Raw genomic sequence first — 19,281 nt, 5'->3', positions numbered from 1 at the left:
AGCATCCCTGGTCTATGGGGTCGACAAACAGCCGAGCCTCTAGCTGGCCCTCTCCGTCAGTGCCAGAGATGCATGGCCACTGGACTCCTAGAGTGAGCACGCATGACCATACCTCCATACTGGACTCAGGACCACCTTAATGATCGATGGGGTCCCAGCGGTCAGACATTTATCACCTGTTACACAGATTTCCAAGTTACAGACTAGGGTTGAGACAAGTATGCTGGAAAAAACGTAGACTACTTTCACACTATTGTTTCTGCTGGATCCGGCGGGGTTCAGCAAAAACGCTTCCATTACCGATAATACAACCGTCTGCATCCGTTATGAACAGATCCGGTTGTATTATCTTTAACATAGCCAAGACGGAGCCGTCAGGAACTCCACTGAAAAAGTCAAATGGGGGACGGATCCGGTGTCAGAGTTAAACAGATCCGGCCCCTTTGACTTGCATTGTGGGTCATGACGGATCCGTCTTGCTCCGCATCCCATGACGGAAAGAAAACTGCAGCATGCTGCGGTTTTCTCTCCAGTATGGGAACGAAACCAAACAGAACGGAATGCATTCTGAAACATTCTGTTCTGTTACGTTTTGTCCCCATTGACATGAATAGGGCCAAACGCAGGTGTTTTTCTCCGGTATTGAGATCTTCTGACTGATCTCAATACCGCAAAATAGAAACGCTAGTATAAAAAGTAGCCTTATTTTAGGATATTAGACCAGCCTTCAAAAAAATAAAAATAAAAAAAATCTTACATTTACCCGTTTCTCTCCGGTGCTCCTCCCGCTCAAGCTGCGACTCAGAACAGAGAGGAGACACAGGTGAGTATATGGAGTCTCTTTTTTTTTTTTTTTTTAAGGCCTTCAGTATAGGTGTCCCTAATTCATTTTAGCTCCCTCATCCATTAGCCAGAGTGGAGAAGTTGCTCTGGAGAGCAGGGCCGGTGCAAGGATTTTTGCCAACACAAGCGAAGCTACATTTTGGCGCCCTGGTATCTTCTCTCTGCTTCGGACAATGGCTGGTTTAAGGACCATATTTTTCGCCCTCTAAGACACACCTAGGTTTTAGAGGAGGATAATAAGAAAAAAATGTTTTTCATTACACCTCAGGTCAGACCAGCAATCAGACCCCCAATGTTAATCAGACCTCAGCTCACAGCCCGAATCAGACCCCCAAGGTTAATCAGACCTCAGATCAGAACCCCATTTCAGACATCATCCCCAGCCATCAGACCCCCATGTCACATTTCTCCCCCTCCACGTCACATTTTTCCGCCCTCCCCCAGGGTGCGCCCTAAGGCGGCCGCTTGGTCTGCCTTATGGTAGCACCGGCCCTGCTGGAGAGCCCTGCACACAAATACGTTACAAGGACAGGCCATAGCTTTAAATAGGAACTGTGTAATGCTTCATTTCACCTATGGTGGCGCTGCAGGGAGAACTGAACACGTCTTCCCCAGAAACTACAGCTGATTGCTGGGTGTTGCAGCAGCACAACATCCCAATAGCAACTCATTTGAAGGGGTTGTTCGAGTTATAAAAAAGTTATATAGCACTGTAAATCTGATTGGCAGTAACATATAACTAAGCTAAGCAAGTTTTAGGCAAAAAAAATAAAAAATAATCTGCATTTCCCTGGTTCTCTAATGGCCCTTTGTTTACCTGCAATAACACCAATCTCTGCCCCCCCCCCCCCTCTCTCTGCAAAGGGGGTGAATACAAGTGCTGCCCTGAGCGACATGTCTACCTGTTGGGAGACTCAGCAGCATGTTGTATTTGTAGGACTAGAAGTCCCAGCTGTACAATGACACTGCTCATACACACAGGATCTTCCCCCTACCTGTTCTTGTGCAATGCTCTGCAGAACTCCTTTGTCAGCTCCTGTGCCCAGCATTTGTCTCCTCATTGCCTGCAGCTACTGAGTTAAGCCTTCAGCCCTGAGTCTGTGCAGCTGAAGGGGTTAATGTTTTCCCTCAAGAATCCAGGGAGAGAGCAATAAGCAGCAGCTCAGCCAGTGCAGGGGGTGTGGCCAGCACAGTGACAGTCTAGTGTACAGGCACAGATCTGCTCTCTCAGGCTTGTGCACAAATCATCAGAGCAGGGAGAGGATAAAATCACAGGTCATGTGACCCTTAGTGAAATCTGAGAAAGCAGCAACTGGAGATAAAGTAAGTGAATTGGTAAAGTCCTTTCATTTGCCTAGTTAGGCTACTTTCACACTTGCGATCAGAGCGGATCCATCTGCATTATAGTTTAGAAAAAATTCTAAGTGTGAAAGTTGCTCAGACGGATCCGTCGAGACTTTACATTGAAACTTCCCACAATAAAAGCCACTCTGAAATGTGCAGTTTGGTCACACAGCACAATGCCACAGATGTCACAACGTTTGAGGGAGCGTTTGCCTGTGCAATGAATGTTCATTTCTCTACCATAAGCAGTCTCCAAAGGCGTTTCAGAGAAACAGGCTCATCCAACCGGCCTCACAACTGAAGACCATGTGTAACCACACCAGCCCCGGACCTCCACATCCAGCATGTTCACCTCCATGATCGTCTGAGACCAGCCACCAGGACAGCTGCAGCAACAATCGGTTTGCATAACGAAAGAATTTCTGTACAAACTGTCAGAAATAGTCTCAGGGAAGCTCATCTGCATGCTCGTCGTCCTCATCGGGTCTGGACCTGACTGCAGTTTGAGTGGGAAAATGCTCACAGTCTATGGCGTCTGCCACGTTGGAGAGGTGTTCTGTTCACGGATAAGTCCCAGTATTCACTGTTCAGGGCAGATGGCAGACAGCGTGTGTGGCGTTGTGTGGGTGAGCGGTTTGCTGACGTCGGCATTGTGGTGGTGGGGTTATGATATGGGCAGGCATGTTATGGACAACGAACACAGGTGCATTTTATTGATGGCCTTTTGAATGCACAGAGACACCGTGCCGAGATCCTGAAGCCCATTGTTGTGCCATTCATCCACGACCATCACCTCATGTTGCAGCATGATAATGCACGGCCCCATATTGCAAGGATCTGTACACAATTCCTGGAAGCTGAAAACATCCCAGTTCTTGCATGGCCAGCATACTCACCGGACATGTCACCCATTGAGTATGTTTGGGATTCTCTGGATCGGCGTATACGACAGCGTGTTCCAGTTCCTGCCAATATTCTGCAACTGCGCACAGATATTGAAGAGCAGTTGACCAACGTTCTACAGGCCACAATCAACAACCTGATCAACTCTATGCAACGGAGACGTGTAGCACTGCGTGTGGCAAATGGTGGCCACACCAGATACTGACTGGTTTTCTCACGAGTCACTGCTGTAGCGTTACAGACAGAGAGAGGAGGACTGAAGCGGAAACTCAGAATGGCAAGGAAAAAAATCTGAATGTAGGATTTTTTTTATTATAAAGGAATACAATGGGGTGGGGCAGATTTTTTTGTATAACTAAAAATAAAAAAAATAAATAAATGAACAATCTTCCCATCACCGTTTTACAGGAGCTACCCAAATGTCCATGAAGTTAGTCCTAAGCCGAACATCTGACCAGCAAAAATGGGACCAATAACTAGACGATGGCACAAACAGGCCTTTCAAGATCCAAAGCTAGTGACAACTGATGTCGTGGCGGCCATATTGGTTGTCACCCAGCTTTCCGAAATACATATACCACCGGAAATTAGAACACAAATTTGTATTCACTGGTGAATTATTTGGGGCTTTTATACAGGGAACAGATGGAAGGTAACCCATTGAGAACCATATCAGAGCAGATACATGCGACAGGGCGGCATCACAGGCCTGGGGTACCCGGTACAGACAGCAGTTCTTGAAGGCAAAAATCAAAAGGTATAAATGGCAGTGATTAAAAGTTGCAGTTTCAGCTCGTTTCCAAGACTAGTTAAAAGAACGATAATTATCCCCCCAACCCCCGATTATGAGTGCCTCGTGATATGCTGTGAAGACGACAGCGTGAGAATTTACCATAGCGGTAACAAAACTGACGGCAATCTGTCAGCGAGCAGGGAAAACGTCTCGCGGGTGCCCACCCACTTCATGGAAGATATTGGCAGATTGTCAGGGCTCCTAATCACATCCATCCATTCAACGTTATCAGGAGCCTTCCCCCCCGGGATTAACATACAAATGAGCGTGCGCAGCATACACAACCCAGCGCTCCTTATCTCTCCGGAAGCACTAGTGAAGTGGAGAAATAATTAGAGATCGGCTCGCTTGCTCTTGCCCATAGAGCAGAGCCGAGTTTGTCATGCTGTAGCAGGGACCAGTTTGTTCTACGGCGCAATTTTTTGATACGTTATCTTGGGAGTTAGTTTACACAGGACTGCAGGCAAATCCCATGGCACACACTATTGATCTAGAGTCTTCAATTAAAATACTCAGCTCTGCTACATCTGGAAGTACTGGAGAAAAAAAAAAAAAGATGGCATGATGGTAAAGGGGTTGTTTGACCCCCTTGGTGCTGCAATAGAGCGCCGGGCGAATAGGAGAGTGTATGTTAGTTAACGACAGCGTGGTTGTGAGACTACCCCGGCAAGTCCCACCATGAATGGTCAGACTCCTCTATAAGCCCAAGTGGAGGGCTCACTCTGGAGCGCCGGCACAAAAACACATTACATGGACAGGCCACTGTTTTAGGCCTCTTTCACACATCCATGTCCATATGACATCTGTGACAAGACGGTCAGTGGTTTGTGCGTAAAGGATGAAGGCTAGGTTAATTCCAGAGCATCTCCTACCAATGGCCCGGATAGAACCAGGATGCCGCCCATGTTGTGTCCGTGGTTTTTATCAGCCCATAGACCATGATGTGTGCGAGGGATCCATAATTACGGACCAAACAGGGCATGCTACTGTGATGTCACCGTGGACCCACGGTCTATGTGAATACACACATCAAAGCTACATTCACATGACCGTATTATCTGTCTGCGTCCCACCTGCATTTTCGTGGATCGTGCTCAAACCTATTCATTTCTATTGGAGCGCCCCCAAAAAAAAAAAAGCGGACAGCAACTTTTCGATTTTGTGGACAAGAATAGGAAATTTCTTAAACGGGGCCCACGGAAAGTTTGGGATGCACACGGCCGGTATCCAGACTTTGGGAATCCGCAGGTTGCAGACCGCAAAACGAATACGGCCGTGCAGCATAAAGTCAATGGATACGTGAACGGTCCATGAAGACCACAGAGTGCACATGTACATGATTCAATGACATGTGAGAGAGGCCTTAAAAGGGTTGTCAGATCTGAAGCCAGACATACCCCCATTTTCACCCTGGCAGACCCTCTGATATGAGCACTGAGTATATTTCATGCTCCGATGCTCTCCCTTGCCCTCCTCTGGACCACGCAGGGCAAAGGCTTTTTTGTACTGATTTTTACACTGCTAGGTGGAGGCTTTCGCCTAGCAGTGTTGCTGGTGACGTCACAGGCACTGATGGGCGGGCTTTAGCGTTGCCCTAGCTGTTTTACAGCCCGCCCATTAGTGTTAGTGAGGGCACCGGCAATACTGAACCCAGACAACCCTTTGAAATAAGAACTGTGTAATGATTTATTCCACCAATGGGGGAGCTGTAGGAGAGTTGAAGACTTCTTACTCCAGGGGTTCCAGCTGGGGCTGCGCCGCAGGACACCCTAAAATCAACCCATCTAAGGTTAACATTGCATTTAAACTTCAAATCTGCAAATATGCAGAGGACATCTCGACACATGCACCAACCATAGCCCTGACGTATACAGTGTCATGTCACATACACCGATCCTATGTAATCAGAAATGAATGCTAAAAGTATCCTGCAGAACATCCCCAACCTATGCTGAAAAGCTACCAATTATTTATTCTTTATCCTGTGGGACTTCTAATTCTATGCAGACCATCACCCCCTGCTGAATATAGGACTATGTGTAATCAGCAAGAACAGTGGGGGGGGAGGGGGGGGGGGATGGGAAGCGACCGCAAATCCAGCTCAGTGAGTCATGTCACAGTCACTAGAAGTAAACCGAATGTCTTCAATACATGAAATGTGCCTCCGTAAGGCCTCATTCACACTAGCGAGATTTCCGTCCAAGTGCGATGTGTGGAGCAAACGCACAGCATCCAGACCCATTCATTTTGATTAGTCTGTGCACGATTTTTTAATGCATCCTTTCTCCGTTCAGGAAAAAATAAAACTAAAAAAAAAAAAAAATCGCAGCATTTTCTACATTGTGTGTTTTTCCCACAGCCCTGGCTCTATAGAAGTGAATGGGGCCTGCATAAAAAACTGAAGGGATCCGGATGTAATGTGTTTTACCCTGATGGTTGCTAGGAGATGTAGATTGTTATTCTTCAGGTTTTTTTTTCCACGTGCGTAAAAAACGCATCCAATGCGGACGGAAAAAATGCACATACCTGAATGCAATTGCAGACAGCATTGAATGGACTGGCGTGCAAAACCATCAGTTTTTTCCCTGAACAAATCCTGACACGATCCGTATTGCTCGTGTGAAAGAGACCTAAGGCTGGCTTTTCGTGACAGTCGTCATTTTTTTTTTTTTTTTTTTTTTTTTTTTTGGGGGCGGCCGTGTTCCATCCATGTCTATAGCTAAATATAAAACGCCCTACAAACAAACAAGGCTTCATGGCATTTTAACAGCGTCTTTTGGGTCATACTCTGGTCATGGAGTTTTTTTTAAGGCATTTTTCCAATAGGCTTTTCTATAGGACTCAGTTACAGAATATGGTAAAAATACAGGACAAAAAAAAAAAAAAAAAAAAAAAAAAACCTGCATGCAGTGGTATTCTGTGTGGCCCTATTCGGCTGGACTACGTGGCAACATGCATCACGTGACAGAAGGTCTCCAAAAATTCACACCACTATATTAGAGTTTCAAAAACGCAAGCAAGTCACTGAAAAGTCACAGACAAGGTGCAGTCACACACAACTTGCATTGTGGTCCATGGCGGCAGAGTCTCATGCAACCAAGAATCCAAGTGTTGGTTTTCTTGCGACTGCAGCGTAGCAGTCCTGGAAATGTCGCATCGCCACACCATTGACAATCATCAGATGCGACCTCGCAATAATATTGCATGGCGATTGTTAGGTAACACTTTTTGCCGTGCAGCCTCAGACTTAGGACTCATGCACACAGCGGTCTGCAAAGTACAGATACCTTCCATGTCGCATTCACATTTTTTGCAGACCCATTGACTTAAACAGCTCCGTGGCCCACATTTTGTGGCCAAGTACAGGACATGTTCTGTCTTTGTGCAAAACGGACATATGGATACAGAAAGCACATGGGTCTGTGCGCTTTCCGCATTCATATGTTGGTTGTGCAAAAGGTGGACCACAGTCATTAAATCCACACAAATCAATGGATGGCCCATGGGCCTCATTAGTATTTTGAAGATCCACTGTTTGTGGATAGCAAAACGGACACGGCCGTGTGCATGGGGTGAGGTGCACACCTAGGGTATCAGACATAAGTCACTACTTTTTTTTTTGCTATATCATGACAGAAAAAAGCAATATTCACCACATATGTTAACCTAGGCCAGTGATAGGCAAACTGCGGCTCTCCAGCTGTTGCAGAACTACAACTCCCAGCATGCAAAGACTGCCTACAGCTTTCAAACTACAGCAGGGCATGGTGGGAGTTGTAGTTTTGCCACAGCTGGAGAGCCGCAGTTTGCCTATCACTGACCTAGGCTAACAAAACAAAAAAAAATCCCCCCAAAAAAGAGACACGCTATGAAAACACTTAAAAATCCAAGGTGTTTCACACAAACCTATAAAAAAAATGCTAAAAAAAATATTATATTTCTGTAAAAAATGTTTAACAATTATCAATAAAACACTGCATTTTCAGATATTGTTCTCTGTATGTGTCCGTTTATAAGATTTCTTACTTACTTTAAAAGTGCAGCACCTAAAGCAGCCACTATGTTTCTGTCCTTTGAAATTGTGGTACTTGAGGACGACACTGAAAAGAAAAATTCCAATACATGTTACATATAACGGGAGATTCATCAAAACGGGTTTAAAGGGGGTATTCCAGCTTAAAATGTTTAAATTTTTTTGTTTATATAAAATAGGAAATCATACAATTTTCTAATATATGTATTTCAATTTCTACATACATGCCTTTCTTATATCAGGTAGTTCACCCCATGTATCAGTCCTATGTAATGCACCCATGGCCTAACTGGAACATGGCATCAGTCATGTGACCCTCTTTACACCCAGACATTCAGTAATCAGTGTTACATACAGTGTGAGATACATCTGGTGGAATCAGGATTTTCATTGCGGTCATTACAGTAACTACATCATTGTGTCGCTGTGTAGTGATTTGTAAAATGGCTGCCTGTCTCTAAGTGATGTCATGAAGGTGATAAAAATGTGTTATGAAAGAAGGAAAAAAAAACAAAAAAAAAAAAAACACACACACGAATCTGCTTCTACATCGACACTGACAGTTGTAGGTAGTAATACCTTATATACTGTACATGTTATGCTCCTCAGTGCACTACTATTCACCTTTTAGATACCTGGGCAGTCTGAAACCCACGTCACATGACTGGCACCATGTTTAGTCCTATCTAGCTCTCCTATAGACTATAGGACTAAATGGACTGTACCATTATTTTTTTCTTTAGGGAGAGGCAAATGCAGATATAATAAGTAAAATTTTTAAGAGATTAAGCTAGAAAATTCCTATTCTCTACATAAATAAATGTAATCATTAAAATCAGAATACCTCCTTAATGGAAAGATGGCTTAGTTGCCCACAGCAACCAGATTCCAGCTTTCATTTTTTCAGAGCTCCTTTAGAAAATGAGAGGTGGAATCTGATTGGTTGCTATGGGCAACTAAGCCAGTTTTCCTTTAGACCAGTTTTAATAAATCTCCTCTCCTTGGCACATACAATTCAGAGCAGAGGTGTACAAAGCCGATCCTTATGTGGACCATATATTCTTCTCATTCATTGAGCACCAGCATATCTTTTGGTAGGATGCAGCTCTTGACCATCACAGCGATCTACTAACGATCTCCATAGAAGTATCCGTCTGGTTTAGATACCTAATTAGGCTATCCTGAATGAACTGAAGCTCAATAATTAGAGCAGAGAGTGACTACTCGGAGAGTCTCTGTGTCTGTACCGTAGATAGACAGCAACTGGTTTTAATGGACATTGTGTAATACTCTATTACCCCTGTAGAGGTTCGGCAAGGAAACTGATGAACAGCTGCCAGATTTCTCGCGGACCGGGCAAGAAGGGCATTAATCAGAGAGGCAGCACAGAGACCTAAGGTAACCCTGGAGGAGCTGCAGAGTTCCACAGCAGAGACTGGAGTATCTGTACATAGGACGACAATAAGCCGTACGCTCCATAGAGTTGGGCTTTATGGCAGAGTGGCCAGAACAAAGCCATTACTTTCAGCTAAAAAAAATAAAGCACATTGAGAGTTTGCAAAAAGCATGTGGGAGACTCCCAAAATGTATGGAGGAAGGTGTTCTGGTCTGATGAGACTAAAATTGAACTTTTCGCCAAAGAAAACGCTATTTCTGGCGCAAACCCAACACATCACCCAAAGAACACCATCCCCACAGTGAAACATGGTGGTGGCAGCATCATACTGGGGGGACTGGGAAACTGGTTAGAGTTGAGGGAAAGATGGATGGTGTTAAATACAGGGATATTCTTGAGCAAAACCTGCACCACTCTGTGCGTGATTTGAGGCTAGGACAGATATTCACCTTCCAGCAGGACAATGACCCCAAACACACGGCTAAAGCAACACTTGACTGGTTTAAGGGGAAACATGTAAAGGTGTTGGATTGGCCGAGTCACAGCCCAGATCCCAATCCAATAGAAAATCTGTGGTCAGACTTAAAGATTGCTGTTCACAAGCGCAAACCATCCAACTTGAAGGAGCTGGAGCAGTTGCGGGCATGTTCTGTAAATTAAATGATGCAAATCCTCAAACAATCCATGTTAATTCCAGGTTATGAGGCACTAAAACACGAAAAAAGTCAAGGGGGGTGAATACTTTTGCAAGGCATTGTATGTGAATGGAAATATAAAAAAAAAAATTATGGCTCAAGGAAAAATTGGGAAGAAAAGTGAAAACGAAAAAATGAAAGAAAAAAAAAAAAGAACACAACTGGTATCCTCAGGACGTATCTTTTTTCCGTGTCCGTTTCGCAAAAAAATACATGTCCTATTATTGTCCGCATTACGGACAAGGATAGTACTGTTCTATGAAGGGCCAGCTGTTCCGTTCTGCAAAATACAGAATGCACACGGACGTCATCCGTATTTTTTGTGCATCTGTTTTTTGTGGACTGCAAAATACATACGGTCTTGTGCATGAGCCCTTAAATATACCTTTGCCATGATTTTCAAATCCATGAACTGCAGAAGACTACAAGACAAATTAAAAGAAACATGCAATCTGCCGCAGCATGTGACAGGACCCGTCTCCAGCATCATTATCAGTTTTGCAGATACTTACAGAAAGTGTGCACATTTGTCAGATTCCCAGTGAAGAGTCCTCGTCGGACTGCTGATAGAGACACGCTGTCAAGGTCTTCTAGACATTCTTTATCCTAGAAGTTAGAGGATAACTGTCATATTTACACTCAAAACTCAATTTACATATATGTTGTTGCTGCCGTGGTGATAATCCATAATCACTAATTATTGTGCTCACATACCACTTGTTTAGAAAGATTCCGTCCATAGCAACCGCTCCTCACAAGACTTCTCTCTGACGGTCTTCTCAAGATGGCCGCCGATGCCCTTACCCTGAGGCTAAGACCTCCCTCCCTAACTACCCAGAATTAATTTGGCTCATCTCGGGAACGTGCAGCCTCACCCCAACCAATCGGCTTTCTCAAGCCTTAAACACGCCCTCTTCCTCCTGAGTAGTTGATTGTAAATATTCTAATTGCAAATTATATTGCAAATATCGGCGTTATCCCGGTCTGACGGAAGCGTGCACGCAGTGTTAAGGACTGCCCACTACTACGTCCTCCGTCTTCTGTATATAGAAGATGTGAGACGGTGGACACCTAGCATCGCTGTTTTAGTGGCACCACTGAAATGCCTGGGGGAGGAAAGAACATGCTGCAACTACTAGGTGATTCAACCTATACAAAAGGTAAACTTAGGGTACTTTCACACTTGCGGCAGAGGATTCCGGTAAGCAGTTCCATCGCCGATCGTGCCTGCCGGATCCGTCAAAACGCATGCAAACTGATGGCATTTGTCAGATGGATCAGGATCCTGATCCGTATGACAAATGCATTGAAATGCCGGATCCGTCTCTCCGGTGTCATCCGGGAAAAAAAGGATCCAGCATTTATTTCTTTTCAAATTTTTTGCGGTCTGAGCATGCGCAGACCGCGAAAACTGATCCATTTTGCCGAAACACTCGTGCCAGATCCGGCATTAATGCATTTGATCCGGCAATTGTTCTGGAATTTTGGCCGGAGATAAAACCATAGCATGCTGCGGTATTATCGCCGTCCTGAAAAGTCAAAAAGACTGAACTGAAGACATCCTGAACTGATGGCGCTCCATTCAGAATGCATTAAGATAAAACTTATCAGTACCTTTCAGGTATTGAGACCCTAGGACGGAACTGAATCCTGGAAAAGAATACCGCTATTGTGAAAGTACCTTAGTCTGACCAATCCAATTACATAAAAATTATATATGACAGTTACCCTTTAAAAATAATGGGGGAAATTTACAAAGTTGGCAACAGAATTCCAGATTAATTCTTGGAGGTGCCACTAGCCGGGTCTGTATTGTGTATATGTTGTTTTTTATTTTATTTACGTGGGGGAGCCACGTGGTTTGATTTTGTATTTATGTATACTTGTTTCTCCAGCCCACCTTTTCCACTACTTGCAATGCTGTAACTTGATGTCCAGACATGTTCTGTGCACTCTCCATGTGGTTGTGTTTGTCTTTGCCAATTTATCCATCTATTTATTTGACTTATCAATTTTAATAAAGATACATTTTTGTATTATATCTGTGTATATGCTGAGTGCCTGGATTTGTCCATTTCTAGGAGCTTTCCAGATTAATTTGCAGCAAAAAAATGAATAAATAAAAATTGTGCACAAGTTTTGTACCACTTAAAGTTTCAGACAATTTTTCACCAACTTCTAGAGGGTAAACTCCCTTAAATGGGTATTCCAATTTTAACAGGTTATCCCCTATCCTGATAACCATCAGATTGGAGAGGGTCCTACTGCACGGGTTCATTTCCCAACACCGTATATCTGTGTAGCAGTCATGTTGTCGCCACTAGAAGGAGCTCACGAGCTTGCTGAATACAATGTAATTATGGAGTTCAATGTACTATATCAGGGATTGCCAACCTGCGGCTCGCCAGCTGTTGCAAAACTACAACTCCCAGCATGCCCAGACTGCCTACAGCTATCAACCTACAGCAGGGCATGGTGGGAATTGTAGTTTTACAACAGCTGTAATATATAATGAGTTAAAGTTTTCACCAGTGGCAGCTGCAGTAAGCATCACAACGTGGAAGATTAGAATTTCTGCAAAGATTAAAGGGGTTTTCTGGAATTTTACCATTGATGGCCTATCCTCAGTATAATCTATATCTGATCGGCTGTGGTCCGAGACCCCACATTCCCGGCGATCAGCTGTTGTGCAGTGGCTTCAGTGACAGAATTGCACATCTCTGTCCATTGTGTAGCGGACGGAGCTTGTAACTGCAGCGCTACTTCCATTCACTTCAGTGGGAGCAGTGCGGCAATAATCGGCAATATCCCCTACAGAACGGATAGAGCTGTGCAGTACTGGTGCCAGAGCTACTGCAGAACAGCTGATCGGCGGGGGTGCAAGGAGTCAGACACCTGTCAATCAGATATTAATGGGGGTTATCCAAGAGTTAGGCCTCATTCACAGGTCAGTGTTTGATCAGTGATTGTGAGCCAAAACCAGAGTTCAAGCCTCCGCAGATATAAGGGAAAGATCTGCACCTGTTCTGTGTTTAGAGCCGCACCTGGTTTTGGCTCCAAATCACAGATGGAAATCACTGACCGAACACTGACTGTGTGAATGAGGCCTTAGAGAGACCACCCAGAGTTGCAAACCCGCAGTGTAGATCACACTTGCGTTGTTATTACGGAATTGCGATCCGGCAGAGGATCTCAATCTTGGAATTAAAAGGATCAGTTTTTATTTTGCACATCAGGATGTATCCGTTCTGTTAGTATGCGGTTGTGTGAAATCAAAAAGGGAAAAAAATGCTCCCAAAAAAAAAAAAAAAAAAAAAAAACGGATCCATCACCATTGAGTTAGGCCACTTTCACACTAGCGTTTCTATTTTCCGGTATTGAGATCTGTCATAGGGTCTCAATACTGGAAAAAAAAAAAACCGCTTCCGTCAATGGGGACAAAACGGAATGTTCCAAAATGCAGTGTTCCGTTTTCATACCGGAGAGCAAACCGCAGCATGCTACGGTTTTCTTTCCGTCATGGGATGTCGAGCAAGGCGGATCCGGCATGACCCACAATGTAAGTCAATGGGGACAGACCCGTTTTCTTTGACAATAGAAAACGGATCCATCCCACATTGACTTTCAGTGGCGTTCATGACGGATCCGTCTTGGCAATGTTACAGATAATACAGCCGGATCCGTTCATAATGGATGCAGATGGTTTCATTATCAGCAACAGAAGAAGTGTTTTTGTCGAGCCCTGCCGGATCCAGCAAAATCGCTTGTGTGAAAGTAGTCTTGGGGTCCATTCACACGTCCATAGGCGTTTTGCAGTTCGCAAATTGCGGATCCGCAAAACACGGACCCAGGCAATGTGCATTCCCCATTTCGCAGGCACTTTAATAGAAAATGCCTTTTCTTGTCCACAATTGCGGACAAGAATAGGACATATTCTATGTTTTTCGGGAACGGAATTGCGGATCCGGAAATGCGGACAGCACATAGCATCCGTTCCAGCCCCATTAAAAATGAATGGTTCCGCAAAATCCGGAACGGATCCGGAAAAAAATTGCGGATGTGTGAATGGACCCTTAGATTGTTTCCAGTGCCAGATCCGTTTTTATTTCCATTTTTATGACCAGACACGAAACCAGTTAGCATTCCATTTTGTGACTTGACACAAAACCGCTGCAGTCGGAACAGAAGACATCGTGATGCATCCTGAACAGATCTCTTTCCATTCAGAATGGATGAGGACTAAACGGAAATATTTTTTTCCCCTTCGCTGGGTTCGGTCTCTGGCCCTCCCACGCTGAGATCAACATTCGGAAAGACGCGTGTCGGCTGCAGCCAATCACAGCGGTAATCTGCTCATCTTGGATCACAACAACTGGTCATGTAACGCCAGGGGAGCAGGTCAACGCTATGGCCTGTGATGAGCTACAGCGGTCACATGTCCCCTCCCAGTCCATCGATGTTGATCTCAGCGTGGCCTCGAAGCAACAGAGACCGAACCCAGCTGTGGGGTCCAAGTAAGTATGATCTCTACCGCGGGTCGTCCACTCTGGGACGTCTGTCTGAGGATAGGCAATCAATATTAAAATTCATTTACCATTGGTTAAAAATATAAAATTCAAGGTTGGACATTTATCCTAAAATTGTTGTGCCACAAATAAATATTGCATATCTATGTTAGATGACACAAGCACAATTTTTCTAATGAATCACAAAAAAAAAAAAAAAAAAAAAAAAAAAAAATTATATATATATATATATATATATATATATATATATATATATATATATATATATATATATATATATATATATATATATATATATATATATATATATATATATATACTCCCGTGTCGGATACTGCTGTTTCAAATCTGTTATAGCGCCACCTGGTGCTTCTTTCCATTCCTTTCAGGAAAGTCCACCAGATGCGTCGACTGTCGTTCGGGGAAGAAAAAACAATAGCAGGGGCCACCATGACAAGTATGTAACAGCAATAGCCACACACAGGGGCACACATTTTTTATTATTTCAATTGAACAATTATGTTTTCTCCATTATCCAACAGTGAATCAATATTCAAGGGGTTATCCAAATTCTAAAAGATCCTCCTTGATGCCCAGGCTCCTCGTATACATTATACTTGCCTGCTCCCCAGCACCCACGTTGCTCCGTATCCCTGTAGGGTCGCCGATGTATCTCCCCGTCGCATGGATCAAAACATTCGGTGATGGAGGGGAGCAGCCAATAGCAGGCTGTGACGGGGACCAGCCTTAAGCGGTCTCGTCACCATCACTGCTCCCCCCCCGTCACTGGATGTTTTGATCCATGCGACCGGGAGATACAGCAGCGACCCTACAGGGATACGGATGCGGTTGTCCCGGGAAGAAGGTAAGTATAATGTATACAAGGGGCCACCGCATTGGAGGGGATCTTTTAGAATTCGGATAACCCCTTTAAGGCACCTAGAAAAGTTAAACTGATAGCTGTATTATCAATCACAGAGGTCTGAAGCTGAATCAACCGCATTGTGGTTACCGCTATCATACGTCAGCAATATCAGATTGGGGAGCGGACGATATTCCTACAGATCAGCTGACTGAAGGGTCATGACCATCTCCGCAGCCCCATTATTGATTACCAGGAACACCACCATACATTTCATAGTGTCCGTGTCTGGTATACCGGGCATTGTCACTACAAAATATACAGCGCTGTGTAAACAACTAAGGGAGCGCGGAGCTCGTGACTATAGGTGTGCTTGGAGTCAAGCAGTTGGGAGCCCCATTAATCTTAATTTAAAGGCCGATCCTATAGAAAGCTGAAGAACAGCCATATTATAGTTCTGAAACCGTAGTTTTTAATGACTGATGCTCCAGAGATATTGGAGCTTTACAAAAATGTATACAATTTTCTCCATGAATTTTCTATGGAAGTCACAAGATCTTGAACTTCAGAGGTCATCACTCTCGTGGTCATAAAATACGGTGTATGAGAAAGATATTACCTGCAGAATGGCTTGGCCAGAGTTAACCTCCGAGAAAATCCAGGCGATACATTTAGACAAGACGTCCAGCTCCACATCCACCCCCTGGGTCTTCATAGTTTTCAATAAATGAATTAAGCCTATAGAAGACAAAAAAGGGGTCAGGTGACTATTTCCAACTGAGCTAACACCCTGGTAATAAGTTTACAATTTCCCTGCAGCGCTATTACAGGGGAAACAGTATTACATAATGATCATAATCCAGTACTTGTTAAAAAGAAATGGCCATTAATAAGAACATAGGAGGCGTTTGAAATGATGAAATGTTTTTTCGAGGCTCCTGAACTTGATGACCTATTCCCTGGATAGGTCATTAATGTATCATTGGTGAGGGGGTCTGACATCCCTCTCCTGGCGCTGGAACGAGCTCTTGAATGGAACAGGAAGTACAGCGCTGTTCAGACAGAGTGTAGTGACCGTGCTGGGTACTGCAGCTTCACTTCTATGGGAACTAAGCTGCAGTAACCCAGCACGGCCACTACACTGTGAATGGAGCTGTCTGCTTCCCGCTCTAGTCAAGAGCTCGAGCGCTGAGGCTGCAGGGAGCATCTGATCGGGAAAACAGATAAATTGGACGTCAGACATAATTTACCAATTTTGACCTCACTTAACTCCTAAACAGGTAAAGTGGAGGTTAAAACTGACACTCCCCGTGTGTTTTCGAGTAAATACTAGCTAAAACTGATATATCACATGACCCTCTTCTCACTGGAAAAAACTAAGCTGAATTCAAAATAATTCAGCCTCCCTGCCAATTAATATTTTCACACACTGGAAGCCAATTTTCTACAAATGACTTCAGTTAAAAGGGTTTACAATTTTGCCTCACCCTGTACGGCTATTGTCTATGAACAAGGTCTGGATCAGACCCCTTTCTCCACCAATTTTGCCTGAAGTCAAAGTCAGGTCTGCGCACATGAAGATATGTTGAGATGCTCTGTGCAGCCACGCTCTACTCCAGTTACTTCATGGAGGCCCCAAATTAATACTCTATGAACACAGAACATCCTCATACAGAATTTACCTGACAACCCCTTACAAGTGCCCTTAATGGCTGTGGACATCTTTGGGGACATTTTTTATGAAACCACCTGTTTTGCCCGAGTCCAGCTTGGGCAGTGGGAAAAGTACTTAACTGTTCTGCCCAAACTAAGCTCGGGCAGAAAGTGGAGGGGGGAAGGCTGCTTAAGGGCTCTTTCACACTTGCGTTGTCCGGATCCGGCGTGTACTCCATTTGCCGGAATTACACGCCGCATCCGGAAAAACGCAAGTGAACTGAAAGCATTTGAAGACGGATCAGTCTTCAAAATGCGTTCAGTGTTACTATGGCAGCCAGGACGCTATTAAAGTCCTGGTTGCCATAGTAGTGGGGAGCGGGGGAGCAGTATACTTACAGTCCACGCGGCTCCCGGGGCGCTCCAGAATGACGTCAGAGCGCCCCATGCGCATGGTTGACGTGCCATGCGATCACGTCATCCATGCGCGTGGGGCGCCCTGACGTCACTCTGGAGCGCCCCGGGAGCCGCACGGATGGTAAGTATACTGCTCCCCCGCTCCCCACTACACTTTACCATAGCTGCCAGGACTTTAGCGTCCCGGCAGCCATGGTAACCATTCAGAAAAAGCTAAACGTCGGATCCGGCAATGCGCCGAAACGACGTTTAGCTTATGGCCGGAGCCGGATTAATGCCTTTCAATGGGCATTAATTCCGGATCCGGCCTTGCGGCAAGTGTTCAGGATTTTTGGCCGGAGCAAAAAGCGCACAAACTCTATGCCGGAAGAAAAGAACGCAAGTGTGAAAGAGCCCTTAGATGCTGCTTTCTCCTGAATGGTAGAAACATACAACTGGTCTTGTTTGAAAGCTGGAATTCCAGGCTTTCATACAAGACCAAAATGACAGCTAAAGTCCAAGCAACAGAGGAGAAATCACTGTTAGAAATCGAGCCGGGAATAACTGCGGGTAAAACCTTCTTTTACTCTTACTTTCAGCTGTATTCACAGCATCCCGATTTCTATCAGTGATATCTTCCCCTGTACTGAACATATTGCTGTCATTGTGGCATTGTCTGAAAGCTTGGAATGTCAGCTTTCAAACAATACTAAACCAGAGATGGGCAGTTAAAGCAGCCTCCCTCCCTCTCCCATTCAGTCTGGAGGAAAATGAGGGAGCAGCTGACAGCTGCAGGAGGAGAAGAAAACAGAAAAAAAAATATATGGAAATGTGTCATTATAATCATTGTAGTGACCTACATAATAAAATTATGTTATTTTTACCACACAGTGAAAGCCGTAAAAAAAAAAAATCAAACTAAATAGTGTAAAAATGTCTCTTTTTAATCTTTCGCCCTAAAAATAAAATAATAAAGTTAATTATTACACTATATATACCTACAACTAATCCCCCAAAATAAAAATAAAAAATGTATAAGAAAAAAAAAAAATTCTAAAAAGTTATTAAGGTTAGAACACAAAGCAGGGGGAAAATATTATTGGTCCTTAAGGATAAAATTAATGATGTCACTAATGGGGTTAAAAATGCAATTGTGTCCCAACAAGATTTATTATTGCATTTTTTTTTGTGTCACAAACCACACTCCAATTAAGATTCTGTCAGTGTCCTGCTGTACTCCGAAACACCATTCTGATCAAACCATTCATCAACTGCCGTGAAATGCTGTCCAGCACCTGAGCATTACAAACACCGCAGTGGTATCGGCTTCACAGCCTGTAACTCGTAAGTACCTTCAAGCAGCACATCGCAGGCCTGCTGGAAGAAGTTCCATGTCCACAGTTAGTTCTCTTCCAGCGGGTATGTGGCACTCTGCTTGGCAGTGCATGCACATTACAAGCTGTGAACCCAATGCCCACAGCGGTGTTTCTAATACGCAGGTGCCGGACTGCATTTCACAAAGGGGGGATGAATAACATTGCAGGGAGATAGAGAGGAGAGGGGAGAGGCTAATTACCTTTAGGACAGGTGGGCTTTGGAATAGGGAGGATGAAGAAAGCCCCCCTTGGGGCCTAATTTACATACCAAAGATAGATTTTTGCTGCAAGCAGCTGAAACTAAAGATAATAAAGTTATGTTCAGAATGCTGTTTTCAAGTACAGCAGGACAAGGACAGAAGCATAAAAGGGGTTGTGAAGGGGTTTTATATTGATGATCTATCCTCAGGATAGGACATCAATATCAGATTCGTGGGAGTCCGACACAGGGGACCCCATCG

General features: G+C 44.3%; 1 protein-coding gene across 1 annotated transcript in view; it reads right to left on the bottom strand.

The window, feature by feature from the left end:
- Window positions 1–19,281, bottom strand: part of LRPPRC (leucine rich pentatricopeptide repeat containing) — a 184,992-nt gene that overhangs the window by 110,396 nt on the left and 55,315 nt on the right. The window contains exons 12-14 of the mRNA XM_044289233.1: window positions 16,015–16,133; window positions 10,520–10,613; window positions 7,914–7,983 (exon numbers count right to left, since the gene is read on the bottom strand). Of these exons, the coding sequence (XP_044145168.1) occupies window positions 7,914–7,983; window positions 10,520–10,613; window positions 16,015–16,133 (283 nt within the window). The remainder of the gene's footprint in view (window positions 1–7,913; window positions 7,984–10,519; window positions 10,614–16,014; window positions 16,134–19,281) is intronic.

Source organism: Bufo gargarizans, chromosome 4, assembly GCF_014858855.1.
Source record: "Bufo gargarizans isolate SCDJY-AF-19 chromosome 4, ASM1485885v1, whole genome shotgun sequence".
NCBI classification, from domain to species: domain Eukaryota; kingdom Metazoa; phylum Chordata; class Amphibia; order Anura; family Bufonidae; genus Bufo; species Bufo gargarizans.
The sequence above is the reverse complement of the archived record's forward strand: the minus strand, read 5'-3'. Positions and strand labels throughout refer to the sequence as shown.